The sequence below is a fragment of the Schistocerca gregaria genome, chromosome 2 (assembly GCF_023897955.1).
Source record: "Schistocerca gregaria isolate iqSchGreg1 chromosome 2, iqSchGreg1.2, whole genome shotgun sequence".
In the NCBI taxonomy this organism is placed as follows: Eukaryota; Metazoa; Arthropoda; class Insecta; order Orthoptera; family Acrididae; genus Schistocerca; species Schistocerca gregaria.
Window position 1 is genome coordinate 748833604 of NC_064921.1, and position 13885 is coordinate 748847488.

A 13885-nucleotide genomic window follows, 5' to 3' on the forward strand; every position below is an offset into this window, starting at 1 on the left:
GACAGAGGTGCAACGCTTCCACAAATTGCAGCAGATTTCAATGCTGGGCCACCAACAAGTGTCAGCGTGGGAACCATTCAACAAAACATCATCAATATGGGCTGTTGGAGCTGAAGGCCCACTCATGTACCCTTGATTTCTGCACAATACAAAGCTTTACATCTCACCTGGAACCATCAACACCAACATTGGACTGTTGATGACTGGAAACATGTTACCTGGTCGGACAAGTCTGGGTCTCGTTTCAAATCGTATCGAAGGGATGGACGTGTACGGGTTTGGAGACAACCTCACGAATCCATGGACCCTGCATATCAGCAGGGACTGTTTAAGCTAGTGGGGTCTCTGTAATGGTGTGGGGTGTGTACAGTTGGAGTGATATGGGACTTGGGCAATTCCAGCAGGCCAATGCAGCACCCCACACATCCAGAGTTGCTACAGAATGGCTCCAGGAACACAATTATGAGCTTAAACACTTCCATTGTCCACCAAACTCCACAGACATGAACATTATTGAGCGAATCTGGGATGCCTTGTAACATGCTGTTCAGAAGAGATCTCTAGCCCCTCATACTCTTACAGATTTATGGATGGCCCTGCAGTATTCGTGGTGTCGATTCCCTCCAGCACTACTTCAGACATTAGTTTGGTCCATGCTACATCATGTTGTGGCACTTCTGTGTGCTCACAGGGGCCCTAAATGATATTAGGCAGGTGTACCAGTTTCTTTGGCTCTTTAGTACATTAGACAAGTGGCTGTCACAGCCTATGGCAAGGTAGAAATGGAGGTAATCAAAAATAGAAATTGAAAGGACTAGCACATATCTACACCTTCCATACTGGCAAGCACGCCATGGTCTTCAGCGGCATCTAAGCTGATTGAAGTAACGTTACCTATCGATCATTCCATTTTCAACTGTCACAGATGAAGATGATGATGGAAGTATTGCTAGAGCTGGGTATGCAACAAGTGTACCACTTTCACTGTTAGAATCAAAATTCCAGAAGATGTATCCTAATTATATGCAACATATGTGACAGGAACTTAGGGGAGGTCTTCTGGCCACTAAACCAACATATAGTTGTTATGCAGAAGATTTTGAAGCACATTCACTTGCATTAAATGTAGACTGATATCGCATGCAACTATGTGGTTAATTTCACATTAACCACATCCAGTTCAGTAGTTTACATGACCATAATTCTAGACAGCAACAGAAAACACTACTGTATCAGTGACATAACTGATGGGATAGCCAATGAAAAGTTTTCTGCTATTATAACAGGTAATACTTGAGATATTCTGCCAGCAGGAAACATTTCAAACCAGCACTATCCATATCTAGCAGGGATGCACAGACCATGGCCCACAGGCAGCATGCGGCCCGCCACTGATAGTAGCCCACCTTTCACTGGCTGCTCTCTCTCTCTATCTATCTATCTATTATCTTTCTGAGGCCCTTATGCAGGGTTTGTGGCCCACTATACTAGCAAGTCTGTGCACTCAATACATAGTCAACATAGGCTCTGGAGTGCAAAGTATCAACTCATTAATACACGACATTATGGCTAAAGAAGTAATTCATTAATGTAATGGTGTTACCAAAAAGATAACTCTTGGAAGTGAACCTATGTTTCCACTACAGTATTGGAGCCACAGATGAGATAGGCTGTTTCAGCAATGTTTTTGCAGCATTTTAAATTGCAGAGACGGCATAGTATGTGCAGTTTGACAAGGCCATGAAGATCACATGCTAGAGGATGACATGCAACATAAGCTTGATGAGACTTTGTGATTACTCAAACCAACGCTTGATGCTATAATGTGAACCTGCTGTGCCCCATGTCATGGGGAAGGAAACATATGAAGGTAGGGGACTATTAATTGCTGGAAGTTAAATAATCATACCACTTAGGGAATTAACAGTACAGGATGGGAAGTAACACAAAGTACAGGCAGGGGGGAGGGGGGGTGCATGTTGGTACAAACAATGCCTATTGCCTGAGATCTAAGGTCATACTTGGATCATTCTAGTGACTGGCAGAGAAGATTACCCTTTTCACAGTTTGCAGCCCTGTCTCCAGAACTTATTTTGGTCCCCTGATTCTGAGTTGAATGGAAGACATCAACCAGAGATCTGGAAGGCTCTGTGACAAGCCAGGCTTCCTAGACATGCATCAGAATTGAGAAAGGTAGGGTCCCCCTAAATGGGTCAGGTTAGCACTACACATCAGAGGCTGTTATCCAGGTAGGTAACCATGTGTGTGGTATACACAAAGGTATTTTAGATTAGATGGCATTCTATCCAGTCCAGATAACGAAAGCTGGTAAAGACCTGGCAGTATCAGTGGCCAAACAAATGTGCCCTACAGGTGAGAGTATTAAAATCCTAGAAATTGACTGCCAAAGTATTTGCAACAAAGTACCAGAATTTGAAGCACACTCCTAAGAAACAGTGGAGCTCACAGACGCAGAAGCTGGTTGAAACCATATGTTGACAGTAGTGAGATCTTTGGGGAAAAATTTAACACATACCAAAATGATAGGTTAATGATAAATGGAGATGGTGTATTCGTCAGGGTAGATAAGAAACTCAAATCCACTGAGATACAAATTGAGACTCTTGGATGGAGAGGTATCCACAAATGCAGAAGTTGCTTAAAGTGCACCCAGGGAAGTGTTTTGGAATCCTTGCTATTCATGTTGCATGTTAATGATCTTGCAGACAACATTAATTATAAACACAGACTTCTTGCAGATGATGCGGTTATCTACAATTTAGAGCTGTCAGAAAAAGCTGCACAAACATTGTCAAATCACAATACGCTCTCAAAGTGACGAAACACTTGGCAACTTCCTTTAAAAAGAAATATAAAATTTTGCACTTCATAAAATTAAAGAATGTAGTTACCTGGAGCACAATATCAATGAGTTAGAACTCGGAATTGGTCAGCTCACACAAATATCAGGAGTAAAATGCCAGGAGTAACAATCTGTAGGGATATGAAATGTAACGACCACATAAGCTCAGCCATAGGTAAAGCAGTTGGCAGACTTTGGTTCATTGGCATAATACTAGGAAAATGCAATCAGTGTAAATACTAGGGAAATCCAATCAGTATACACAGGAGACTGCTTAAAAATCACTTGTGTGGTCCATCTCAGAATACTGCTGAAGTGTGTGGGACCTGTACCAAATATGATTAACAGGTCATATTGAATGTATACAGAGAAGATTCATAATATTGTATACAGAGAAGAGCAGCACAAATGGTCACAGGTTTGTTTCACCCTTGGGAGGACGTCCAAGAGATGCTGAAGAATCTGATCTGGCTGACACTTGAAGATAGGCATCAACTATGATAGGCACCAACTATACTGAGAAAGCCTGCTTACAAAGTTTCAAGAACAGGCTTTAAGTGATGAATCTAAGAAGGTACAATAACACCTTACTTATAATACTCACAGGGCTTGCAAGGACAAGATTAGAGTAATTACAGAGTGTGCAGAGACATTTACATACGGTAATCATTATTCTCACATGCCATATGTGATGTAACGAAAAGAAGCTCTAATAAATTGACAATGTCAAGTTACCATCTGCCATTCACTTCATGGTGGTTTGTACTCTATACATGTAGATACAGTTGTAAAAAGAGGCACACAATACCATTCTCTTGGAAATACATTGGCATTGCACTGCAGTTTCTAAAGGCAGTGCTGAAGAAATTAAAATATTTTCAATAGAAGACCAATGTGCTGTAAATGCTGATGTGAAAAGTAAGAAAGAGAATCCATGGCACAGCAGATCTTGTGGACCAATTGTATAAGGGGGCACATGGCACTTAGGCATCCAGGATTTTAATACACTACCAACATTAGCTGCTGCAGAATAAAACTTTTGAACTCGTGGAAGGTTTCTTGCACAAGTCCAAATCCGTTGGCTCCACTAAGGACAGAAAAACTGTTGCAAATGTAATGATGCATCAGATGAAATTCTTAGAGAAAATATTCAAGATACACCTGAAAGTAACTTTCTTTCCTCAGATGAAAACTCAGTACAATGGTTGCCTGTAAACTGCAATGGCTGCCTGTAAACTGAAAAGTGAAATAAATAATAGTGAGTGTTTACTATGGATGTCAAGTGACCTCTCTGTTCACGTCCCTAGGAAGTACTTGCTATGACACGCCTATGGCTGAATGTCTGCTGGCCGCAATATTCAAATGCTCGTGGCTCCATTGGTACCACGGCAGATTGAGGAAGTCAGCAGGGGGGCCAGCAGAAGGCGACTCCGGCTGTCACACCGACACCACAATTGTCACACACAGTTAGAATAGACGTACGCAGATCGACACTTACGTTCTGCTTTTGCGGCCAAGCTCTGCAGCCAGTCAAAACGAAGTAATCCTCTACAAATGAAGTAATCCTCCACGAAGCAAGGATTTAAGCTCTCGCCGAAGAAGTAGAAACGAGTGAAATCACCTGCCTGGAACTGATGATCACCACCAGAGCCACTGCCACTGTAGCTGTAGTTATACAGGACACCGTTCACTGCTGCTCTTCTGACCAAGATGGGGACCGGACACTACCAGCTAGGCAGGTCAGGACTAGGACAACATTTCTGGGATTGTAGTAAGGAAATTTAACTTGACATCACTCATACTCGTAAAAGAACTTAGCATTCAAGACAAATAGAGTAGTAATGTTTCAGAACTTATCTTTTGTTTCCACTACGTAGTCTAGCAAGTGACTTCATTCTTGGCAGTAGCAAGAACAGCCTTTTATGCCATCTAATAATTATAGAAGAAGTGTTTGTTTAGTTGTTTTTTAACCTGGAAGACTCTCCAAGTACATTTAAGTTGTTTGTTCAAATAATCAGAATGGTGTGAATAAACAGTTAGTTAATTCAGTCAAGCGTGCGTGTCTTGGGTTAGACAAAGGTACCATTATCTTTTGTTTCTCATAGTTATGTCATTTAGTCTAAGTATAAAATTGCTGTCGTAATAATAGTTTTGAGAATAAAATAAATTCTGTACATAATAATTGTGAATTATAATGTCTGAAACAGAAGATATAAACTCTATAAATAACGTATTTCCTATATATTTTTCTCAATGCATACAATTGTACCATTTAAAATCATTAACAAACTTTTTACATCAGCTTTTTGTTTTAAACCATTATAACTACACTATTCAAACCACTGGCACATCTCTAATATGACATTTCCAGTTATGTCACTATAACCACGCCAACTGTAAATAAGATCGGTGTGACCTAGTCCAATGAAATATAAAGTGTTAGCCATTCTAGGTAAATGTCTGTCATTACTTAGTACAACAGCATTTAAGTATGTTTATAGAATAGTTTGTCATTGTATTATTTTTCTACAGATCCTTTCTGCTGTCTGTCACACATATGAGGTCTGTTCAAAAAATTTGGGGAACATTCGTAATTTTGTGCTAATGATGTATGGAGTGAAATGCAGTTGGCATCCTTGCAGACACCTGTGTTTAATATGTAACTGCCGAAATTTTCATTGTTGTGTGTCTGTTAGTTATTATTCAGTGTTGTACTGAGTAGAACATTGTGTCACAGTTTGTGTAATTCGAGATAGCATAGTTAGAGGAACAATGCGCCAGCATTAAATTTTGTGTGAAACACACAAAAACCTTTACAGGAACACACCAAATGATGCAGGAAGCCTACAGTGATGAGTGCTTAAGCTGTACCCAGTGTTACAAATGGTTCACATGGTTTAAAAATGGCTGGACAGAAGTTAAAGATGACCTTCGATCCAGATGCCCTTCAACGCCTACCGACAACACTCATGTCAGGAACGTCATCTAAACTGTATGTGCCAATAGGATACTGATTGTTTGAGAGAGTGCAGAAGAATGTAACATTTCAGTTGGATTATGTCATGAAGTCCTGACACAGAATCTTGGAATGCATTGCGTTACCACCAAGTTCGCCCTGATTCATCTCTGTTGATGCATGACCGTTGCACAAAAAATGAAATCACTGTGCTGCTTCATCCTCCATACTCACTAGCCCCTGCATACCTTTTTTAATTTCCAATGTTGGAAACCTAACTGAAAGGACAAAGTTTGCAGCAATAGACTAGATAAATGAAAATTCGCGATCCAGCAAGAGGTGTATCAAGACTGTTTCTGGAAGTGGGAATTGCAGCACTGGGAGCGGTGTATCATTTGCAGAGGAGAGTATTTGGAAGCAGACCATGTACAATAAGTAAAACATAAGTGCAGAAAAATTTTGTGGACAAAGTTCTGGAATTTTTTGAATAGACCTCGTATCAAAATGATTTGTACTAATCTGTATCACACTTACCCGTATGGAGTATCACTAGCATTGTAGGTAGCCTTGGGGTTTGAGAGAAATCTCTTCTGGCTGAGAAAACGTGAACCTGACTCTAAGCCACGAAGTACTTCAACTACAGGGTAGCCCATTTGACGTGTCCATGTGTCCATCACTGAAGCTACTTCAATGCCATCATCAGTCACTTGCTCTTGAAGTACTGTCCAAAGGTCTGATGTCACAGCATTGTCAAACTCATACTTCTTCAGAAAAGCTGAGATGCCTAGCCGGAAAGCTTCTGATCCAAGGAAGTCTTCCAGCATGCGAATGACTGCTGCCCCCTATATGGAAATAATACAAGAAAGTTAATGGAGATACTTTAAATTGGCAGAAAAAAAAGATTTAAAACAGTTATTTATATTGTTAACAGAAATACAGTTAGCATTAACTGAATTTGCTATTTGACTTTATATGACAGAGAAGTACACGGGAATCAAGGAAGATACCATGGCTGCACTCAGCAGAAAATGATGAATGTATGGCAAGAATTGCATAAATGTTTAAAAGGAAGTACAATACATTATGATTACAGAAATAATGTCTCTTCTGGACAATAAAAGTCTTACATCAATGGACAAAGACACACAAATGGTGAAGACCCTGAACAGTGTAAGTTTAGCATATCTGCACAAGCGGCAATAAGTATGCCTCGTGACTACCGCGCACACAAACCAGTCACCTGGGGAACTACAAATAGGGTCATGGAAACGGCTCCAGAGGAGGTAGAAGGCATTTTATCTACATGTATTCACTTCAAACAGATCACCCCCAGCTATGCCATGCCACTATCTTCTCAACACCACTGCCTCTGGAGTCTGTTTACGAATATGCTCTGCTGCAAAGGACTCTGACAAATTTGTTATCTCTCCCTGTTCTACTGCCATGGGACTTTTGACTATGTCAGCAGTGCCTGACTACATGTGGTACACTCTGAAGCATTTCCTCAAGATATCTGTGTTGTCACGGGCTATGTCACATGGAAAACTCTGAACTTGCTTACATTATTGTCCAGTGTCACTGATCACACCTAATGATACACTTTTGGAATGTCAGATGTCTATTCCTTCTTCTGTGTTTTCTTTCTTCTGGACTTTTAATTTTCCCCAGATACAAGGATCCAGCATTTTAAGTTGTATTAATGTTTGATGGTATGTAAATACTGTAATCAGGAAAGTATTTGTTTATTTGCTGCAAGTTACAGCAAAGTAAATGATTTTTAATTATTAATGCACGAATACTCTGAAACCGCAAACCAATGAGTAATTTTTGAGTTACATGATACAGGAAAATATTTCATAATTAATAAGATATAACTCAATAGAAAAAACAAAAATGGTGTGTGGAACATCACCTGCAGGCACAACGAAAATTATGTGTTGGTCTATCACAAAAAGCTAGCTGTGGCAACTAGGTTGTCAAAACATGAAAGGAGCTGGAAACTAGGAAAGATAGATTATACCTGTGTGAAAATATGCCAACAGAAAAGTATATATACAACAGACATTCTACATACAGTCAAGAAAAATAGAAAACATTACTGGAAATCCTTGAAATGCAAAAAATGCTGGTTCAGTTTTCACCCCTCCCCCATTAAATTTCTGTTATGGATGTATGACAGAATCAGGTTACAACAGTAAAATCAACTTTGTTATTCACATTTAATATGTGACAATTTTTGCAATTTTTAACACACTTTTACTACATTGCTTTCTTGTCTATCTGTCTGTTCAGTACAAATTTGGAAATTGATTTTAAACTAATTTCCCAATGAGCCACAGACTTGAAATTTTTAACATTGCTCAGAACTAGATGACAATACAATATTAACTTGCTTTTTTGTCTGTCTGATCCGCCTAGATTTGATAGGAGCAGGGGGGTGAAAAAGGTTGGTAACACGTAACATCTCAGCTGCCCTGCAGGACCGGCATGTTGTATAAGTGGTATTGGAATGCACTCCAGGCAGTATGCGTGAAACCTGATGATGGTTGCTGGACAACACTGGCTTTGCAACGCTAGTCTCCCTGTGCTGCAGGGCGGCACCCTCTTTGGTGACCAATTAGTGCTCTTTGCCCCATAATAAATCTAGCCGCACTGTGGCTCTGCCTTCAGTTGTGTATTCTCTGTTAGTTAGTTAGTTAGTTATATTACTTGTTCCATGGATCATGATCACGATTCTTTCGTAATGATGTGGAACGTGTCAAAGTACAAAAGATTTATTTATCCCAAATAATCTTTGTTAGTCTTATATACGGTACAATTGTTAATACTTACTGTATTTCTTTAGCCTATGTCTAAAAATTCATCTATGGAGTAGAAGGAGTTGTCATTCAGGAATTCCCTTAACTTACTTTTGAATGCCGATTGGTTGTCTGTCAGACTTTTGATATTGTTTGGCAAGTGACCAAAAATCTTTGTGGCAGTATAATTCACCTCCTTTTGTGCCACTGTCAAATTCAATGAACGGTAGTGAAGGTCACCCTGTCTCCTAGTATTGTAGCTGTGGACTGTGCTATTAATTCTGAAGTGATCTGGGTTACTAACAACAAATTTCATTAGGCTGTATATATATTGTGAAGCTACTGGCAATATCCCTAATTCTTTAAATAATTGTCTACAAGATGATCTTGGATGAGCCCCAGACATTATTCTGATAACACGTTTTTGTGCAATAAATACGTTCTTTCTTAGTGATGAATTGCCCCAAAAGATGATTCCGCAAGAAAGCAACGAATGAAAATATGCATGGTAAGCTAACTTACTGATATGCTTGTCTCCAAAATTTGCAATGACACTAATAGCATAGGTAGCTGAGCTCAATCGTTTCAGTAGATTGTCAATGTGTGTCTTCCAGTTTAAATTCTGATCAATACAGACACCCAGAAATTTTGAACAATCTGCTTTAGCTAAAGATTTTCCCCCACACTCTATATTTATTTCCGGTGTTATGCCTTTCCCTGTACTGAACTGTATGTACAGTGTTTTTTCAAAGTTCAATGAAAGTCCGTTTGCGAAAAACCACCTAATAACTCTTTGAAAAACATTATTTGCATTTTCCTCAGCTGATTCTTGCTTTTTAGGCTTGATTACAATACTTGTGTCATCTGCAAAGAGAACCAAGTTTGCATCTTCATGAATATAATTAGGCAAGTCATTAACATATATTAAAAACAATAAAAGCCCCAAGACAGAACCCTGTGGTACCCCATTCTTGATACATCCCCAGTCTGAATAATCTGATGCCCTTTGTGTACTATGTGGGTTTACTGTTTCAACCTTCTGCATTCTACCAGTTAAATATGAAGTGAACCATCTGTCTACTGAACCATTCATTCCATAGCACTTCAGCTTATCTAAGAGGATTTCATGAACCACACAATCAAAAGCCTTAGAGAGATCACAGAAAATCCCAATTGGTGATGTTCTACTATCCAGAGCATTTAAAATTTGATCAGTGAAAGCATGTATAGCACTATCTGTTGAAACACCTTTCTGAAAACCGAACTGACATTTTGTTAAAACGTTATTCCCACTGATGTGTAAAGTTACTCTTGAGTACATTACTTTTTCAAACACTTTTGAGAAGGATGTCAGAAGTGAAATAGGACGATAATTGTTGACGTCTGTCTTGTCACCTCTTTTATACAAGGGTTTAACTATGGCATATTTCAATCTGTCAGGAAATATTCCCTGATTCAATGAGCTATTACATATGTGGCTAAGAACTCGACTTATCAGGTGTGGACAAGATTTTAGTATTCTATTGGAGATACCATCAGTTCTATGTGAGTTTTAATTCTTAAGTGAATTTATTATTTTCTTAATTTCAGACGGTGAGGTGGGTAGGATTTCAATTTCATTTGTTTGCACCGGGAATGCCTCTTTCATATAGAGTTCTGCCCTATCTGGTGAGCAGCTAGTGCCTATATTTTCCACTACATTTATAAAATGATTATTAAAAATATTTTCAACCTGTGATTTTTCATTTATAAGCTTTTCATTGTGCTTAACAGTAATACTGTTGTCCTGTGACCTTGGTTGCCCTGTTTCCCTCTTAACGATATTCCATATTGTTTTAACTTTGTCATCAGAGGTGCTAATCTCAGACTTGATACACATACTTCTGGATTTTTTTCTAATTTTCCTTAGTATATTACAATATTTCTTATAATGGTTGAGCTTTTCTTCATCTCAACTTATTCTAGTGTCTTGGTATAGTTCCCATTTCCGGCTACAAGAAATTTTAATCGCTTTAGTCAGCCATGGTTTTTTATCAAGTTTATTTGAATTATGATTCACTAATTTCTTAGGAAAACTGCTTTCAAATATACCCACAAGTTTATCATGGAATAAGTGTGCTCTCATGTCGTGTTGGTTTGGTCTCAGATTTTGCTACTATTTGGGTTTTCATCCTTGAATTACTCATTTGAACTTTGTTAATCTGCTATGCTATCTCCATGACTGTTTTCCTCTTGCTGTTGTGCTACCGTTCACACTTGACTAACCACCGCTGGCAGCCCATGGCCAGTTGGCCAGTCTGCTGGTTCTTTCGGTCATTTCCAATCTTGTCAGATTCTGGTCACAGTAGCTTGCAACAATGAAACAAGACAAAAAATCAGAAAAAGTATTTAAATAAGAGTAAATTTGTAATATAATATGTTCTTAAATTGGACTAAAAAGTATAAAATAATTTCTCCTATCCCCATACAGATTCCTGACCGCACACAGATAGCTCTTAAAATTTGTGATTGTGAACATTTAATGGCTATGAAAATATTTGTAAGATTTATAATAAGAAACATGGGTCACACAGTAGATAATATTTAGGAGTGAACTATTCATGCTTCAATCACACTTTTCATTGTGCTTTCATAGTTATTAAAAATTCACAATAGAAAATTTCAGAATTGTCTGTGTGGTGTTAGGAGAAATTATTTTATAATTGTTAGTCCAATCTAAAAACGAGTTATATTACAAATGTATTTTTATTTAAATAATTATTAATGTAATGGTTTCCTTTGATACACTCTGTTTCAGTAATATCTGTGAAGTCACACATCGTTTTCTGTGTGGTTCCGACATTCTCTTGCCACCTATGTTGGTGTAAGAAGCCAAAAACCAGTTTGTGAATAAATGAATGAATAAATAAATAATACTCACATAACACCAAAATTATTGTTATGTTCTGCTAAGCACTGATAGAGAACTCAGTTAACATTAAGGAAATATTTGATAAAATGGACACACTTAGCAAATAATGGTATGAATGATGAATACATGACAAATTATGTACCATTTATCCACGATTTCAATACTGTCTGTCCGATTTTCAGTAACCCCATCCCCCAATCTTTCTGCCTGCAGAAGGTGTTTCCATCAGTCATAGTTCATATGATGTAATATGCTGATTTATTATGTATGTAGTTGTTAATACTGTAGAATGGGTAACTTGATCTTCATGTAGGTATAGACCATAAACTGTGAGACTGGGAAACACCACTAATGCACTGCATATGACGAAAACTGTATATAATGATGTGGTAAGTCTTGCTGTAAGGATCTGTAAGACTGCACTCAGTATTTCCAAATTTAAGTGCATAGTCAATCAGCACAACTGAAATATCACTGTATTCAGCAGTAGAATTAGCAGTCTGAATAAGCAAACAGAAGCTTAACGGACCTGTATCTGCATCTCCCCCACACCTGATTTAACTACATTAGTGTTTGAGAGATATACTCCCCAGGTTATTAGGAGATACTCCATTTTCTCTTCGTTTACGTACAAGTTTCAAGAAAATGGAGCCCCTGCTCACTCTGCACATTTTGACTGTGAATATTTGTATAAGGCATTTACTGAAAGGTGGATGGGAAGAGTAAGTCCTTTCCATAGAGTTACGTACAAGACACCTACAGGGACTGAAGAGAATCTTCTGGCAAAATTTCTTGCTCCCTGTGATGTTGTTCAAACAACACAAATGTTGGTCGATTGAGTTTGATGGAACTTGCTGTGTCTGTGCAGCAAATCGGGGCTGCAACTTGAACTACTACTGTGAATGTAGCACCCAGTGTAAGTTGTGTAGATAAACAAAATTATTGCAGAAAGGTATCTACTTGGACCTTTATCCTCATTAGCAGATGAACAGCATAAGTGAAATTTTCTTACTTTCACTCAAAACTTCCAACTTAGTTGTTTCCAGATCACAGTCCCTACCTCAAATTGACAGTCAACAGTTCTCCATAACATATGTTATTCTCAGAATGAATTTTTCCTCAGCAGCAGTGTGTGCCACAGATTTGAGACTTCCTGGCAGGCTAAAACTGTGTGTTTCACTGAGATGCAAGCCTGGGATTTTTGCTTCTCATGGGCAAGTGCTCTACCAACTGAGCTATCCAAACACAACTCATGACCCTCTCTCACAATACAGCTGTGAGGGTGGGTTGAGAGTTGTTCTTGGACACATATCATATCAAATCAAATATTCAGTGTCACGTAGCATGCCTCTTACAAACACTGTGATGTAAGTGACTTGTCAATTCTAACAATAAGGTTATAATACATATATTGTTACTTCATCAGACAGGTTTTATTTTACATGGTTATCATTAAAAAATAATAATCTATGTTAAATAATACATGTGGTGTTGCTTCTTTTAGACAGATAATATTTTACATGGTTATCACTCAAGAATCTTCTACATCATAGCAGCATTTTTCTTTTCAGATATTTTTTCATGTCTCTTTCAGTAATTTTTCAATTTCGGCTCCCAGATTTTATTTATAAAGTTCATGCCTTTATAGCTCAGTTGATACAACATTTGCATGTGAAATGCAAAGGTCCCAGGTTAAAGTCCCAGTACGGCACACAATTTTAATCTGTCACAAAGTTCTGTATATCTTTTTGTCTGTTCCTCCAGCCACAATCACATGCTGCATTTTGAGAATAACTCCAATTCTTCAAGATGTGGGCACACCTTCCCTGTCTCATTTGAATGTGTTTGAGTCTCGAGCATTCACAGTGTGAAAGATAGGTTCTGAATGAAGTTGGCATTGTTGGCTGTACATTCGGTCCAGTATTTTTTCCATTTCTCTATGACATCAGAAACATCTGTGAGGTAAAGACTAATCCATAGTGATTTGCAAAGCTTGTGAATTCTGTAAAGAGCTATTTTAGATGAGTTTTTATAGGTATATGCCTTCCTGAGAATTGGCATTTTGGCAGCTTTTTGTCTGATAGCCAGAGGACAGTACTGGATAATGCTGCCAACCAATGAATAGGACCTGATCTGACAGTGCCGAAATGGTCCTTATGGTCTAACTCAGACATACAGCTATCTTATTTCAATGTTCTGGCATATTAATGTTATGCTATCTTACTGGATTTTATTGGACTTAGTAGTGACATGGTGTGCACTTAAAAACTAAATAAAATGGAAGGCAGGACTAATCCTCAAGACAGACCACTGTTCAAAATTCCTACCCCCCCCCCCCCCCTTTTACAGTAAGAAAT

The 13885-nt window shown here is 38.4% G+C and overlaps 1 protein-coding gene across 6 annotated transcripts in view; it reads right to left on the reverse strand.

The window, feature by feature from the left end:
- Nucleotides 1-13885, reverse strand: part of LOC126334926 (glutamyl aminopeptidase-like) — a 431383-nt gene that overhangs the window by 37789 nt on the left and 379709 nt on the right. For all 6 annotated transcript variants that reach the window (XM_049997648.1, XM_049997649.1, XM_049997652.1 and 3 more), the window contains one exon: nt 6354-6661. In XM_049997648.1, coding sequence (XP_049853605.1) covers nt 6354-6661 — 308 coding nt within the window. The remainder of the gene's footprint in view (nt 1-6353; nt 6662-13885) is intronic.